The 18136-nt window shown below is 36.7% G+C and overlaps 1 protein-coding gene across 1 annotated transcript; it reads right to left on the reverse strand.

Annotated features, from left to right (window-relative positions):
• Window positions 1-473: 473 nt before the first annotated feature.
• On the reverse strand, window positions 474-13203 carry prkaa1 (protein kinase, AMP-activated, alpha 1 catalytic subunit). Its single transcript, XM_015393637.1, has 9 exons — window positions 13007-13203; window positions 10902-11043; window positions 8466-8559; window positions 8202-8346; window positions 7213-7300; window positions 6904-7128; window positions 6303-6795; window positions 6096-6222; window positions 474-2482 (listed from the first exon to the last, which is right to left on the reverse strand). Exons 1-9 carry the CDS (start codon window positions 13101-13103, stop codon window positions 2199-2201), a joined length of 1695 nt encoding a protein of 564 aa, XP_015249123.1. The 5' UTR covers window positions 13104-13203; the 3' UTR covers window positions 474-2198.
• Between the last annotated feature and the right edge of the window lie 4933 nt (window positions 13204-18136).

The following is an 18136-nucleotide window of genomic DNA, read 5'->3' on the forward strand; positions in this document are numbered from 1 at the left end:
GAAGAGGTTCAACCAGCCACTGACTTGAACAGACTTCTAGGACACTTTCCATAATCTCTCAAGGAGTTAACATTTTTTTGCAAACATTCAACTCTCAAGCAAAACCCATCATGTAAGGCATGACAAGTTTTGGTTATCTAGACTTGCAAGAAACCCTTTAAGAATGAATATTTTACACCATGTCTACAACACCATTAAGTTTGAGTCTTTACCCTTTTTTTCTTTTTTAAATCAACTTAAAAACAGAGACCTCAAGGTCAATTAACTGCATGTTTTGGGTGAAAACATTCTATTTATCATGAGAGAACGTGATCAAAATGGTCAAACTCTGCAGTTTTATTCATCATTTGAAATCTAAACAGGTTTTACATTTAATCGAGATGCTTTTACATTGTATAAAGCTAAACTCCAATATCTCAAGCTTAGGTTGGGGAGTTTTTATAAAAAAAATAAAAACCATTAAAGGTCTTTTCTTGGTGTTTAGTTCTTCAAAACCAGATTTAAGTGTGTTCTGTTGATATAACACCAAAATATGTTGTGAAAAATCAACCTTTAAAATGGCAAAAGTTGCCAATATTCCTGACCAGCACTGAAATCATATTTCTAGCATAAAACTGATGAACAGTACTAATAAGAATAAGGATAAGGCTGCCAATCAATGATTGATTATAACTTTAAGACGATGAACAGGAACTGGAATGAGATGTGTTCTAATTTAAGACATATCTTGGACTTTTGAGTCTGGAATTTTAATGTCCAGACAATAATCAAATAGAAAACTTTCAAGTTGTCCATCTTAACCGGAAATTTTCTGTCCCTCATGATTTACAGTACTAAATAGATTCAAGACAAGACTGGAATTAAAATGTCAACTTTCAAAGGAATGTGAGAGCAATTAAAAAATAATCATGTGAAACTAAATATTTTCATTTGTATTCACCAATGCACAAACTCCCAACACATCAGATACAACTGCTACGATTGGTTTAAAAGGAGGCCTTGAGGTCTGTATATTTGACTGGTTGGCATTTTTTGAAATGGATGTAGGCCAAAGGCATTTCACTCAGTAATCACACTCATATCCAACACTTTATCCTGAACAGAGAAAATATAACATAAAAGTCAAAATCAATATGTCCACCTACTACATGACACTTAAAAGGATATATTTCTAGATTCTGTGTCATAAAAAACTCCTCTTAAATTGGAAAAGCAGGCTAGTTATTTACAAAGACAATCAAGTATCAGAATAATTGTGATTGAGGGCAACAAAATCGACAGACGTAAAAACAGTAATAAAAAAAAAAAAAAGAATATATGCTTATATAATATCCAGCAATAGAAATTAATGCAAAAAAAAAAAAAAAATCTAATTCTTTTACAACCAAAACTTCCTCAACGTAATGCATTGATAAATATGCTTATATCTTCATATATAAAAATGCAGGGGAAGAACAAATCCAAACAATTTACAATGAGGACAAAACCATGAACAGTTAGGTCTTTGACAGAAACATGAAAACCCAAAGTAAATCTGATAAAGCATCCTTTTTGTCCCTGACACACTGCAGAGCGGCAGAGGTCACAGCACTTTACAGGGGGGTCTGTTTGAATGGGATGGGCTTGTAATAGTGCAGTTCCCCATTACACCTGCAACACTTCTCTGATCCTTAAGAAGAGCTTAAAAAAAAAGTACAAGCAGCAGAAAAAATTAAAGAAAGTTGTGCAAAAGTGCCTCCTGCCTCCTATGACTGCCACTCAGTTCTTAACACCGATCCGTGGCTTCCTCCTCTGCAGGTAAAAAAAAAAAACGAGATTTTGTTCTCTGTACTGACAACTGGGTCTTACAGGATACAGTACAGACCGTTCAGTGTAATCACTTCCGCATATAGTTGTATTTGGGATGTGGGCATCTGTTGTTGAGGACTGATCTGGAAATTTCCCCCCCTCTTTCCCTCTGAAATGTTGTTCTGTCCTAGCTAGTTAAGTAGCAATTAATTCCTCTTTCCTCAACTCCTACAAAACCAGTCAGCTCAGTATACCTTCCCTTACAGCTCAGGGAACGCCAACCTGCATCAGTGCCATGGAACAAACACTTCATCCTCAGTCTGGATGAAGTGAGCCATGAATCGGTTGCATGCTTATTGCTATAAAGACACTCAGAGAGAAAAAAGGCTAGCGATGATTGTTTTTGCAAGCTATCGTGCAAGTAGTTTAATAAGGTTTGCGCACATCTCGAAGAACTCGATGGTGTGGCTCCCTGGTCTTGGGGTAGGCGTGTTGTCCGCACCTCCGGATGAGTCGATGGACGAGGTCAGAGAGGAACCTAAGGAGCCTTCAGCAGTCTTGGTGGGCTGCACAGAGCTGGGCGTGGCCGGAGCATCTGCTCCCTCTACGTCACCCTTTACTGTGGTGCGGTAGTTCCCCACAGAACCAGAACGGAGAGGGGTTGCAGTCCCAGATTTAGTCTCCAGCATATCATCTAAACAGTAAAAGAAATTCTTGGTTTAGAAACACAATAGATCAATCTCCCATTAAACTGACTGTCTATCGCCTTTAGTCTAGTCTTTTTTTGTTTAAACTGAGACTTGAGCAACAAAATAGGAATCAGCTTTAATAAAAAACATGCGTCGGTTGAGCTCCATTTTGGTCTGACCATGAATACAAATCTTGGTTTGAAATAAGAAAGGATGAAGTTCTTGAGTCTCTCCTTTATATTTAAACAAAACCGAGTAATTATAGACTTTTCCTTGAGCGGGCTGACAACACACAGCTATATCAGCCCTGAAGTGGCCCCAACCACATTTAATGGTCTGCCTGGCAACAATTTGGTTGCTTGATGAAAATAAACATTGACAAACAAACCGTTACAATACCTCAACAAAACACAGCTGAAAGGGCCATTTTAAAAAATATGGACAATTTGATAACGTCTGATTCAAAATCTAAAATGAATACGTAATAAAAACAGCCTACTCGATTATTCTACACTCAGCAAAGACTCAGAGAATACGGACTAATAAATACCCACTTTGCTGGCATTGAGTGCTTAGAATAAGACAAGCTAAAACAAAATGTAATCTATTGAGAAAACAAGACTTCAATCTTAAATACTGATAAGAACAGACGACAGTGAATTTCTGGAACACAGTGTGGGGATTTGTGAGATCTTCATCTTAGAAAACAAACTATAAAGGGGTTCTTTGGCTGAATCCCACAGGGTACTCCCTACCAATACCAACCCCTTCCTCCCATCCCCTGGCACCTCATTCAGGAAGTGGTCCGAATGTTTTCCTGAGAAATAGGACATTCTCCAAGAAGCCTGAACAGTTCTCACAAGTGTCTATTATATAAACATATTTGACCTAATATGCCTATATGAACTGTGTCGACGGTGCAGCTGCAAACAGTATTCTGTTACAACAAAGATATTAAAGTATATTGAATCCTGGTTAAAAATAAACAGTTTGATACATTTTTAATGATTTGCCTATAAACTAAAACCTATAGAAGCTATAACGTTCTCCGAAACAAACAAACTTACTAATATTAATACCAATACTAATACACAAAGTATTGAAAGCTGCATATACTTGCATTAACAATGCTTTACTTTCGGTTAGGTTTTAATGCATTTCCTCCATATATCCGAGTAGAAAGTATAGAGAATAAAACTTTAGGTATTAGTGAAGGTTCAACTTTTTATTGTTCCAAATGATTTCCTGTTTATTTGGCAATAAACGAAAATAAATGGCAACACATTTTACTAAAAGTGTTCTTATAAAAACCCAAACAGCAGCCAGTAAAAAATATCTAAAGGGAAAGTGTGTAACTGGGTTTTTATTATAAAAAGCAAGAGTTGCTTTCTTAAATACACATTTTGCCAAAATCGAATATTCACATAAAAAATGAAAGCATTTCCATAGCTTAGAATGAGTTATTAATAAATGCATAGGTGGTGATTGTGTACCAAGTAAAAGACGACACATTGAGTCACCTTCTTTGATTACGGTTAACCAAAAGGGCCAAAATTTGTTAGCGTTATGCGTTGTACCTATATATATCTGTATTGTAACTGTGGAAGAGTTTAAAACAAGTTAAGGTGACCGTAGATCACTCTACTCGCTGTTTTCTGTGGAAACAGGGGATCGTCTATATTCTTTGCCTAGCGAGTGGGAAGAGAGACTCACCAAGAAAAGAAATATTAACCAGGAAAAAAAATAAGCTATGGATTTGAGAAGCTTTAACCACGTGGAGACATTCATGAGGGAGCGTCGACTCACATCAAACATGGAGGTTGCAGGCTTTCTGCTGAGCACGTAACGTTAATTAAATGCAACAGTAAAGTTTATTTCCGTGTTGTGGCTTCCGTAGCAGTTATTATATACTTTAGGGCTGAAACAATTATTCTGATGAATCGATTATTTAAATTATGGTCAACTACTTTTTGTAACCAATTAATCATTAAATGGAGTATAGAGACTCTAAACTTGTCTTTAAATAAATAAATTGAACATTACTGATCTCACATTGGAGAAATGTATCTCTGCATTTAACCCATCCCCTTGGGGAGCAGTGGGCTGCCATTATGCGGTGCCCGGGGAGCAGTGTGGGGTTAAGGGTCTTGCTCAGGGACCCAAAGTGGGGTGATCGAACTCCCAATCTCAGGATTCAAAGCCCTATGCCCTAACCACTAGGCTGCCACTTCCCCACTTAGCTGACAAAACGTAGAGCAGTAATTATACCAAAATTGTACAACCAAATATAAGAACATTTTATATTTACAATAAAAAAATATTTTTTGTCTATCAATATGCTCTATCCAGCCTCCTCAGGTGGAAAATTTTAGTTTCGCCTGGTTTGTTCCTACTTGAAGGAAGCTTTAGCCATCCGATTATCAATCCAATAACGGAAAAAATAATTGACAGATTAATCAATTTGCAAAATAAACGTTGGTTGCAGCCCTAATGTTCTTAAGGGGAGGCATCACGGTTGTTTGTAATTCATTTGGCAAAACCTAAAAAAGAAAAATTTAGGGGGATTGATAGCATTGTTCTGCTTAACGTGGCTAACAAATCATGTCAGCTGAAGCCTCCCAACCTTTAAACACACCGAGGTAACATAATTCGCCCACAAACACACTCCTATCTAACATCTTCTTTTGAAAGTACAGCCAGGTCTGTAAACAAACAACCAAGAGCCATCATTCCGGAGTCAATCATTAATAAAGCATACACTAAAACAGCACACTGCAGGACAGGAGACAGATAAACACAAAACACACACATACAACCCTGTCCCAGTCTAGTTAAGAGATCTAGGGCACAAATATGCCCTCCCCTATCCTTATATGCTTTAAAACCAAATATGATAATCGGTTATCAAACTATTGCAATACGACTTGATAAAAACAATCAGGCGTGTTATTTAGCTCAATAAAAATGATTCAACTTAGTGATGAACCTAAAGATTAATAGTTTTAAGTGGGGGTTAGCTTCCTGCCAGATCTTTGGAAAAACATTTTCCATAAAGGTGTACGAAGTCTTAAAAAGTTAATAAGTAAGGAAACACTTAACATCAGTGTTAAAGGTCAACAATACAAAGTTTCCTTTAGTTTTTCTAAATAAAGTTTTAAAGTTTTGCAAAGATGTTTAGAATTACAAACAATTCTTTTCTACTTCAAGTTTTAATGGCTGAGATAAAAACCCTGCCATTGATGTTTATCATCCAATGAATCCATAAAACTAAAGAGTGCTTTTAACTCAAAGAACCGTGAGAGGACGTAAAAATGTCACTTTGTGTATTACAGACATTTACAGGTATTTTTTCCAGTTATTAGAAAACCACCGACTTCAGCTTTATTTGAAACCTTCTTGTCATCAAATCTAAATATGCTTCATTTTGTAAACAACAAAAAGAGTGAAGCCCAATAGAGTGAACATAGGAGAGAAATCTGTGAATGAAACTAGAAATGATTTTAGCAACAGAAAGAATTTAATTTACAACATTCAGTTTAACAGACATCTATGTGTTTATTATTATTGGCTACAGCTAAAAATACCCCGATTCTTATAGAGCAAAGTGAAAGAACGTACCATCTATGCTACGGAAGTCGAGGAGGTAGGTTCTGCTGTCCACCTGGTACAGTTGAAGGCTCATCTTGGTTTGCATTCCAGTGATAGGATTCTTCCTCCTCACACGCAGATAATATGGATTAACCACCTGGAAAATAAAAAAATGTAAACAACTATGACACAGTCAGGGTTTAAAACCTGTGTATGCTGGACATGTCTGTTATTCACCTTCCACTCATAGTCCAGCTGTTTCATTGCACGACACACTTCAGTCATGATGTCGTTGGGTCGGCTCTGACTGCGGATCCCTAGATGCCACTTGGCTCTCCTTACGCCCTGGTGTTTGGACTTCTGGGGGTTCAGTTCATCTAGCGTGTGGCGGGACCTTGGAGGGGGCTCCGCCACAAAGACGGGCAAACGCTCAGGGTGAGGCTTGATGATTCCGGCCACGTCGTCCAGAAAGTTGTCAGGAGGGCTAGAAGCCAGATAGAAATCCTTGGCTTCGCTCATGATGCGTCGATTGTCAATGATGAGATGGTAGGCAACGGCTAACGGGTCTTGGTGGTTCCGACTGTAAATGCAGGCGAGGACCTCCTCTTCTGTGCACTCGAACTTCTCACACACCTCTTTCAAGGCCTCATCGTCGATCATGTTGTTGCTGTAGGAGGGATCCTCTGGAAACAAGTACTTGGGCAGATCTTGTTTGAACCAATCATCCTCTCTGTGGTAAAATATACAACAAATCAGGAGTGAGGTACGGTAAACAAGTTTTTATTTTCAGCCTTGAGCCAGAGTAAAGGAAATGGATTAATATATTTTTTTTGTATACCTGATCTCTTTAATGGTTGCTCTTTTCATTGGGTCCACTTGCAGCATGTGTTTAAGGAGGCTTACTACTGAGGGGTTCAGGTACTGTGGGGTGAAAAAGATCCCATCGCAGATCTTTTTAAAGAGCGTTGGCACGTGATCGTCATCGAAGGGGAGAGTCCCGCACAATAATGCATATAGAATGACACCACTACTCCATATATCCACCTCCGGACCGGCATATAATCTGAAGGGAGAAAAAAAAAAAGTTAATGTCAAGTTTGACTTTCTGGGCTAATTTTCCAAATGAGAAATGATGAAGTCCATTAACCTTCCTGAGATGACTTCAGGAGCAGCATAGTTCGGAGAACCACAACTGGTTCTCAGGAACTCTCCATCTGACATCATGTTTGACAGACCTGCAGACAAATTATTACTGCATTAAACAGCTGTTGGCATTAAGGACCACAAGCTGCAAGTGGTGATAAAGCAGTGAAAAAAAAGGGTAAACATTTGCAGGGAAACAGCACTTATACATAGTTTTCTCCATTTCATAAAAAAAATAAAACTGATAAGCATAACTAGTCTCCTTCATCTCCAGTTGTTTTAGCAAGGACAAGGAAGAGTTACGGCTTTGATCATAATGTGACTTCACATGAAAAAGAAAGAAATGTAAAAGGCACATCTGCAGTTAATATAAAAATAGTCAACTTAAGGATTTAAAAGATACTAATTTTATCTTGAGATCTAAAGTGTAATTCCTAATAAGTAGTGTCCCATCCTGTAGTTCATGTTAATCTCTCTAATGCCAGACAGTAATTCTATATCTCTTTGCCAAAACACCAAACAGAAGTAGTGAGTTCCCAGTGTTTTTTCTGACCTCGCTGTAGCCATCACAACTAAAGCTTCAATTCCCTATATGGAAACTAAATTCCTTTCTTTGGCAGCAAGACTAAATCTGTCACAGATATAATAAATGCATGAACAAAAAAATCAAGTTTAAGTATCCTTAAGCCTTGAGTTTAAAACATGTTCTAATTTTCATTCTCTGATTAATAGTCAATCTTTACACTCCCTTTTGTTTCTAGAAGAATTCGCCTTCCTATGCGTGGTTTCTTGACACTTTAAACTCTAGCTTAACATTTATACTCACCTGCAACTGTCAGACAACAAACACATGATCTACATTTCTAGTAAACTAGAAGCTGCTGCAGAACATTAAAACATTTCTCTATTTTATCATGTATGACTATTTTCCCATACTGATAAATGCTCAAACATGGTGCCTTTTATCTCACCAGCTAAGTGTAGTGTACTTACCGAAATCTGCAATCTTTGCATTCATGTGTGCATCGAGCAGCACGTTTTCGGGTTTGAGGTCTCGGTGTACCACCATGTGCCTGTGGCAGTAATCTACTGCCGATATAATCTGCTGGAACAGTCGCCGACTCTCCTTCTCTTCCAGCTAATTATTTAGAAAGGACCAGGTTATCGTCAGTCAAAGCCGGCACAAATAAATAAGTTTTATCCACCTATGGGAAATACATGCCATTAACCTAAAGCTCCAATATTATCATGTATTACCTTTCCGTTTTTGCAGATGTAATCGAAGAGCTCTCCCCCTGAGACATACTCCATGACCATGAAGATATCTGTAGGGGTGCTAATAACTTGATACCTACAACAATAACAATAACAAAAAAAAAAAAAGATTCAAAATCACACAAGTTATTAACAGATGGGAAGCAGATCTGCTTCAAAGCAGCTCAAACAGCAAGACTTTGTCATAATGTGTCGATTACATTTCAGGGATGCTATCAGTTATTGTTTAACTGTAGATAAAGGCTGATATATGGCTCATCCGTACGCCCAAATGTAACCTGTTCTCACACACACAGTGTTGTGGTCATGAACTATGATACTGATGAATTTGTTCTCTACAAGCATCCACCTCTCTCTCTTAACTGCTAGTGATCATTTCTAACAAGAAGCTGTGTTTAGTTCCCAGAACAGCAAAATAAACAGTTATAGTAAAAAAAACAAAAACAAACAGCATTTATAGCAGAAACTCTTTACAATGCATCTCCTTTAGCCTAATTCTTTTCTTGACCTTAACCTTCTAGCTGTAACTTTGCAGAAAAAGGCATCTATAAACCGTCTCTGAGTTAATAACGTAGTTATGACTGATTTTCATTTAACGTAGTTATGACTGGTTTTCATTTAAACAGAAATCTAATTAATTACTTTTCATATATTTGTAACATTGTTACTTAACTTGAAATCTAAAGCAGTACCTTACTTGAACACAGTTGCTCAAAGCAAATATTCAGAAGAGTTCTCTCTCTGCCTCCATATATTCAATGACAACGTTCCTAAACTGGAAGCATCTCTGAAGCCAGAGGCTAAATGTTTTGGGATTCACTTATGATGTCCAGGAACACAGACCTGATCCACGTCGGTTAGAAGCAAACCTGATCTAATGAGGCTCCTCACATCTTCTCACCACCATTAACACCAATTCACAGCCGGCTGGCTGAGTTTTCAACACAGACATCTCTTCACTTTCTCAGTGTTATGCTGAGTTCATCTCCATGGTATTCTGCCATTTTCTTTTTTTAATACTAAACTTAATCTTGTCGTTCCCCCCCCCCCTGAAATATATCAATCCTGTTTAATTACATTGAAAAGTACTTTTATTAAAAGATTAAAAAGTAGACTTTTTTCATCATTACACCGATTTATAGTCCATGGAAATCTGTTAACAAAGGTGAGGTTCTAAAACATAAACATAATAAAAAAAAGCAAATATGACGTTTGTTCTCAGCAAGTCAAAACACACTTTTTTACAACCGTCTTAAATCACTTCTCCGAACACACGCACAAAAAAGGTGTAAATCAGTAGGCAAAGTTTAACCTTTAATTATAAAAACATTTGAACTCCCAGTTATATTTAATGTTCCTACATAAATATAATCGAAATTGACATTTTATAATATAACAAGTAAGTACATACCTACTTTGATTATGAAATGACATAGTTAAAAATCCAGTTACATTTTGGGAGAATTAATTTGTATCTATTCCTAGTTATAATTTTAAGTATTTTTCCCGGGGGGGGGGTTAACAGGCAACTTTCCAAAAAAACAGAAATGTGCAATTGTTTCCTTGCCCTATCCAAAGCAAAACTGCAGTAAATTCCAGCAAACTATAAGGGAAAAGGGATCTTTTGCATTGCAGCATTTGTTAGGAGACTAAACGGGCCACACAGAGCAGAAAAAAGATGGCATCTTTCCCTCTCTCTGAGATCCCCCACACAAAGTTTACATTCTTGTGCATGCATGACATGGTCCTGGTATTCAGGACATTAGCCACACCTTGTGCTCTATTTAACAACCCTCTAACTGTGGCCTGCAGACCATTACAGAGCAGGCAGGAAGTAATGCAACAATTTCCCTTGTCGTATTTAGATCAGTGCTCCTCTCAGTGACACTAACTTATTTGTAAGAGAACATTACTCAATAGAATATATTTTAGACAGTCCAACGGTGGTAAGGATCATTCTGTTGTGTAACTGCAGTATACTCTGAAAGACTTTGTAAGAGTCACTGTCAGCTCAGATAGTAACTGTAATATGACTCATTGAAACATCAGTCATCTTTCCACTTTAGCAGGTACAAATGTTATCAGGAACTTCACAAGTCGTTTCAAATAGGACAAGCAACATTGATGGCGCCTCAGAAAGTATACTTTGAGAGAAAAATGTAGCTCTTCTGAAAGCACATTTAGCGATTACTTAATTCAAGGACCAGAGGTCAGAAAGCCAGTAGGGCTGAGGTCAGTGGTTATGCAGTTTTAGCTCATTAAACAGCGACGGCTGATGGAAGAGGAGACTGGGTCAGATGATGTCAGCTGCATTCTGCAACGCACTATTTCTAAAGTCGGAAAATAGTTCAGTGGGTGGCATTAATGTGGCGGTGGGGAGATTAGGTGGCCATGAGCCGTGTGTAATCTAGGACTTACAGTTTAATTATGTGAGGGTGCCTGAAAAGCTTGAGGTTCTGGATCTCCCGGCGGATTTTCCCCACCACGTCCAAGCTGCGGATCTTCTGCCGGTTCAAGATTTTCACCGCCACTTGGTGCTTGGTCAGCTCATGTTGGCCCACTGTGCAACAACAAGATAACAGAGTTTGAATACAGGAACTTTAAAGCACAAGACATTCACACAGTTAACACCATTTAATAAAAACACCAATAATCCAGATGCAGTTCATAATGTTTAATAAAAGGTGATATGAAAATCCTTCACGTTGAAAAGAGCTAACACCATTAAATGATTGTTTTTGTATTACGGCCTTGTTTTAATTACACAGCACTGTTATTTATACTCATGTTACTGTCCACATGCAGAATCAAAGTCTAATGTTTACAGTCCTAATCAAGCCTTCACCTTCCAAAATGCTCCCCAAACAAATATTTGTATCTTTTATCACTAGGCACTTTATTTTGTTATAATTTTTAATATCATCATTGTTGTGATTCATATCAGTTTCACTTCTATAAATATTATTAATTTAGAGCACTATTATGTTTATTGGGGGTCCTCCCATATGAATATTGGGCTGACATGGATAACCGATATCGATTAAGCTGTCATGACTAATAATTGGATCACATCATTGATGTCGCTTTAGTAAAACAACCTACAATCCTACACTGCATCATATACAAAAATAAATACAACAACACCAAGACCAACCCCCCCAAAATTCACATCACTTATTGAAATCTGCCTAATAAAAATATTTTTAAAAAGACTAACCTATAATGATTTTAAAAACTAAAATAAGAAAGGCTTTAGCATACTGATCTCATTAGGTAACAATACTGACATATTTTTTACGATAACCACCAAAGTAAACAGAAACTGTCAGTTCTAACAAGTCTTGATCTCAAAATCCAATATGGCAGACAAACATATGAAAACAAGAAAATGCAGCAGATATAGAAGGGAAACATGCTTTTGATACCGGCATCTCAGTAATTATTTTTCTCACTGTACATCCTTGCACTGTATAAATACAATCACATTAATATTATCTTGCACTGCTAACAATAGTTGATAAACTGCAAGGTCTGCAATAACATTTGGTTTTCAGGCGCTTCCCAGCTTGGGAGCAATTTTAAACACAAAAGTTCAAACTTTACCTCCAAAACATCATCCCCTTTTTTACTTAAATGTTACATTAAATAATGTAATCAATGAGCACAAAGAGACTAGAAATGAGTATCTTGAAAATGTTATACTAATGCATTTAAGAACATTTTCAGCACAGCAAAACTTTTCATAAACTATGGTTGTGAATAAAAATATATATATATGCATATAGAAATGTATAAGCAACATAGCTAAAAGCAGCACCTCCATTACACTGAGCATTGTGTTTTTCCTTTCATCAGCTGCAGAAACAGAGGTACCACAGAGATGAGTCACTGGAAATTAGACTATAATCAGAGCAGTTTGTTGGTTCAGGATGTTAGCTTCAGTTTAAAAATATCTAATATAAGAAATGAAAGCCCATATAACAACTCTCAAACCCCTGATGTTTCTAAACTGAGTAGATAATCTCAGTTATTGACCTCACGTACGGCTGGGGGAGTCCTCTGACGAACTAGGCGTCAGTTAAACTGGTTTAAACCCACTCTCTCTACAAATATAAAAACATTTCCTCAGCAGTGAAGCAGGTTAAGAGGCCGGCTGGAGTTTGCACTATCCCACAAACCCAACCTGAATTATTGCAAACAGGAAAAAGAAGACAGGAGATTAACTTCATAGTCCTAACAGCGACTTGTGGATCACTGGGTTAGCTCCCAGCGCTACTACCGCTAACTCATAATAATGCGTTAGAAATTATTATTAAGTAAAGTGACTATTTTGTATAATTTAGCTGTTAGAACCTGGTTTAAAGCGCTTCTAAAAAAGCTTCTTGAAAGTAAAACTTGACAATATATGCGTTACATTTCTGTTCTGGCGACAGTTTAGCTAGTTAGCAGGCTAAGTTAGCGGCTAGGCTAATAGCCCCTCATCTTCCAGCTGCCTGGACTCACAGATAAAACAGCAGGCATACCTTTAACCTTCCCGAACGTCCCGACTCCGAGCGTATCACCGAGAATGTAGTGTCCGATTTTAACTCTACCCTCGTGTTTTTGTTTATCCGTCGCCATCTTCCCGCAGCGGCCTCTCTGCGGGGTGAGCTCGCTGCAGTCAGACAGGGAGCGAACTCTGTGTGCGTCTCTCGAGCGGCTCCGATCGGCTCCCAGAAAAGAGAGATCCTCCCCGGCTCTCGCGTGATTCGTTCGAGCCCGTAGGCGGTGTACCGTGTTGCCTTCAAACCACGCATTGAGCTCGGAAATGTCAGTTTCTTTTTCGAACTTAAAAAAATATATATATTAAGACTGTAAAACAAATCAATATAATTGTTACAAAGCAAAAATAGTTTAATGCACATATGTACCTTAATTTATCCAAGTAGATCCCGTGTAAATAAAACATATTTTTCAAGACATACTCACCCTCCATTTGCAGCACACAGACAATTCCAAATAAAAGCGTTTATTGTGTGGTTAGGATCATAGTTCTTTGGAAACTAACAGTTGTTTCCAATTTTAAACCACCTGTTTTATATAGGTGAAGTAGATGATTTTGCATGGATCTTCATTATTAACTTTCATTTCTGCAATTCACCAGAATTAAGCAGCAATAACATCTGTCTGGCAGTTTTTTTACTCCTTCCACTATATTTAACAGCTGGTATTGTGTTTTTAAGTTTGATACTTTCATCAGTTCATCAGACAACCAATATTGCAAAATGATGTACAGTTTTTAAAAGAAATGCATATGTTTATGTGATCACAAATGAACATAAATAAATATCAGCACAAATATGAATAGTTGCAGAAAGCAAAAGTTTAATACAGAAGTTTAGCATAAACTTGTTCAAATTCATAAAAATGACTCCAAGCTCATGCACAAACTTTACAAGCAAAATTAGTTAATTAGTTTAAAGGTGTGTTGCTCCCTAAACAGACAGCAAAATAATTTAAATACATCCATGGCCCATTAAATGGAGAAAATCTAATTAACCATGGTATAATTTCTATGTTTATTTTCCATGCACACTCTATTGTTTTTTATCTGATGACAAATGAGCCCACATGTCTATCAAAGGTGCATACTGAGGGAACAAACATTTCATTTTTCCCAAAACAACATGTCCTTTGTTTACAGAGCTGTTAGGCAGGCACTTCCATAGCTCTGTGTTTATAAAGAAGCAGGCAAACCTTGTGGGCACATAAATATTGATCTGCAATTCATTCTGTGCTATTTCTTCTTATGCCAGACAAAAGATAGACAAACATTGGGAAAAAAAGGAACCACAGCCTTTAAATGAGTAATCATATTTCATGAGTTGTTATTTGTCATATAATATTACATCCAAATCATTTCATTCAATGTTGATCAGTCAAACCAGTAAGATTATTGAACATTTGGAGATGTAGACAAGGGTAGATATTTAAATCTGTGTCAACAAAAGTATAAACATACTATTTACACAGTATTATTCCCCTAGTATTAATGTTCCACCTTATGGAGGTAGAAGCCAACTCTGATATTACCCATGACCCTTAAAGGTGGAGCTTTGGGGTGGCTCAATTTGCTTGCTTTATCTCAGTTATAACTACATTGCAGTTCAAAGCTGGTCTTTAGATTAAATACAACCGTTTTTAAATCACAGGCATTTTATTTAACAAAAAAAACAAAAAAACAAACAAGCAAAAAAAAAAAACCTCAACATATCCCTAGAATGTTGGTATAATGATTTAATAACAAAGACCATATGTACAAAAAAGTTTCACAGCACACTTTTTTCTGGTTAATACCTTTTGTTTAATCAATGAAATTAGACTTCAAACAAAGAAAAAAACTAATAGAAACAGACAATGAATAAGACTGTATCTTATAAGTCAAAAGTTAAGGCCTTTATATAGTGTACAAGTTAGTACTTCTCCTAAAAGGGTTTAAAAAAGGGACAGAGTTCACCAGCAAGGTCATTTCATATTTCAGAAACCCTCGGTAATCAATCATTGGTTCTCCCTGTTCATATTTCTCTGACAGAGTGCAAAAAAAAGCTCTTTCCAGGGTTGCATGCAAGAATTAGTTCCAAGAAAAGAACAACAGTATTTAATTCCTTTCATATCCATAACAAAATTCTTTGTGCCTGCAGACAATAAACAGCCTTTAACCCATGTTGCCTGCCTCCCGTGTGTGTGCTTTTTTTAAATAAAGGTCATGGAACACTTTTACTGACTGTGTTTGTATCTGGCTTCCTTGTGGACTGATTTCTTTGTGGACCTTGAACATCCCCGTCTTAACCTTGGATAACTCCGCTGGAATTTATTCTCTATGCAAATATTCTCATGTCAATTCTTTTAAACTTGAAGGTAATGCGGGAGAAGCACAGTACTGGTGTTAAAGTTAAAGTTTCATCTCATTCATATTTATTTCAGTTTCTTCATACTGAAACCAATTGAAAGAAAATAACATCTAAAGGTATTTTGCACCACAAACAATTTAAAGTTATAAGCAGAGACGTTGAATCAATTCAATCATTCAATCAGATGGATTCAAATGGGATTACAGCTTAATTTAATCACACTTATAAGGCAGTTCAATCAAATTCAGTCTTTGAAGTCAATCTACTAAATGTTGCCTATCTAAGGAAGACCAGCTGATAATACAAAGTTATTGGCTTTGCAGGCATCTACAAAGACAGAGAGGCCTGAGTGCGCCATCTACAGGTGGAGAACAGAAGGGCACTATCTGCATAGCTCAGATAATGGTTAAACCTATAAAGTAAGAGAGAAAAAGAACATGAACTAAAAGGCAGGAATAATTGCATCAAATTTATGAAGGACAATAGAGGGAAGATCGTGAATCTCCACCAGCAGCTCGACCCTAGGGCAACACAACTATAGAGATAATGAATCCAGGGAAAACAAAAGCCACTTTGTTAATTCTGTCAAGAAGGACAGCCTTTTAGCTCTCTTGAATTAGACAGGGTGTCGGAGAGCTTAAAACTATATGGATTTCACATGAATCCGGAGCAGAGAAATTAAAAATTGGAAGAATACTTTTTCCTCTTTTTTTAATTCTCTTCAGTGCCGATTTTTGTTGTATATGTTTTTATTCCTGTAAAGTTGAAATTTAAAAATCCAGTCTTGAAGTAAGAATCAGACAGATTTGACATGATATTAGAGATTAAAGCTGTTTTTTATTACTACTGAAGCAAAGTTCTATTATTCTAGTATTCCAGAAAAAATAACCGACAAAGCAGATCATTTATTACATCACACTCTTGTCCAAATGTGGCAGGTTTTATTTGTGAACCCTGTGGTTCATAGATTACTTGTAAAGAGATGATTTATCGGTACATTGAACAGACTGGAATGGATGCTAAACCTTTAATCAAAACATTATATAGAAACAGTCTACAGTATATAGGTGCTGTTTTATAAATGCTCACACAATCGATAAATATCAACTTTTCTAATATGTAAGTTCGTAAAGGAGAATTAGGGAAACTGCTGAATGATAAGAGCTGATTGATTAAGAGGAGATCCCCATATATCTTTTTACTGATGTTTAAAAAGTAGCTTGTTTTTCAAATAGAAAACATCCTTAAATCATCTGGTTGGGATGAAGTCCTACAGCATTTTCATATGATATTATTATAAAAAGAAAAGCTGAAAAAATGTCATGCAGCCTATGTCTAAATATGAGAGGTGAAATCACTTTAATTAGTGATTATATTGGTGGAAAAAGCTATTTCCAAATCAAAGATATGTGAATTACACACAGACATCACAAGCCATCAAAGCTGCAAACAGATTTTTGTTCACCTCTTCATTATAACTTTAGACTGTTAGTTAAAGATCCTGCTAAAGCCCAGAACTGTTTGTTATTTCATTGAAAATATTACATTTTAAAGCCCTTTGAAATAAAAAAACTGACAGTTCTGTTAAATTTTCAGGTGTTTTTGTGTGAACTTCCGGACACGGGTTGATACTTCAATATTGAAAAGGGAATATTTCAGGATATTAATTTAATCAGTGATGATGAATCAATCATGCATGTGAGATAACTTCATCAATTAGGCTACGTGTTTTCCGTGACCTCAGATTGCATCTGCTTTTCTGGTTTTTAATTGGCGTTTAATTTTGCTTGTACTCATGATTGCTACTGATGCTTTTTTCTCATTGCTTACTTTATTATTTAATTGGTGCATTATATTATATCCAACTTATTTATTGAAGTTAGGTTGTCTTTGACACAAATGTTATCATTATTCAAGCTGATCAAAACAAATACAAAAAAAGGGATTAGAATAGGAATGCAAAGTTGCTCTTTCCATTCAGGAGGTGTAACAGTGATTTATTACTAGATTGACTAAATGTAGCTCAAGATAAAAGAAGTAGCTTGGTGCTTCAGAGCCATAAAGGCAGTCAGCCAAGTTTTAAATTGAAACTGAAGGTGAACCGAGAGCCCGAGCAAGCGGACAACAGGAATTATGAGTTCTGTTCTGTACTGCTCAGCATCCTTGTAGTCACATTTTAAGCCACCTGCAGGTGATTTACTGTAATCGATGAGGGCTATATGTGTAATAATTTAGAATGCAGTATACTGGGATGTAATTAAAATATAAATTATTCTTTGATTTCACAGGAGAAGAGAGAAGTCACTGACGTCACACGCCCCTCGGAAAATGAACCTTAGAGACGTGCAGGGCCTTACAAAAGTATTTATACCGACTGAAGTGTTACTCTGTTACACTGTGGGGATGATTTTAACAACTTGATATTGTGGTTTTGTTTCTCTGGTGTTCCTTCGTCTCCATAAAAACGGTCTGTTCACTAATCTCTAAAAAACTCTTTAGGCTTCACAGAAGGGTGATTTATTCTAAGATTAAAACACATTCTGGAGTAAATACTGATAACAATGGGTTAGACTGGAGGCTAAATCCATATGCATGGCACAATTTACATTTTTATTGAAAATTAAAACCAATCAGGATTTCCCTACTTCCTTACAAGTTCTTTTAAATTTCAGATCACATTTCTTTTGATTGGAAGCCATCCATCCATCCATCCATCCATCCATCCATCCATCCATCCATCCATCCATCCATCCATCCATCCAT

Source organism: Cyprinodon variegatus, unplaced genomic scaffold (assembly GCF_000732505.1).
Source record: "Cyprinodon variegatus isolate N-32 unplaced genomic scaffold, C_variegatus-1.0 Scaffold651, whole genome shotgun sequence".
NCBI classification, from domain to species: domain Eukaryota; kingdom Metazoa; phylum Chordata; class Actinopteri; order Cyprinodontiformes; family Cyprinodontidae; genus Cyprinodon; species Cyprinodon variegatus.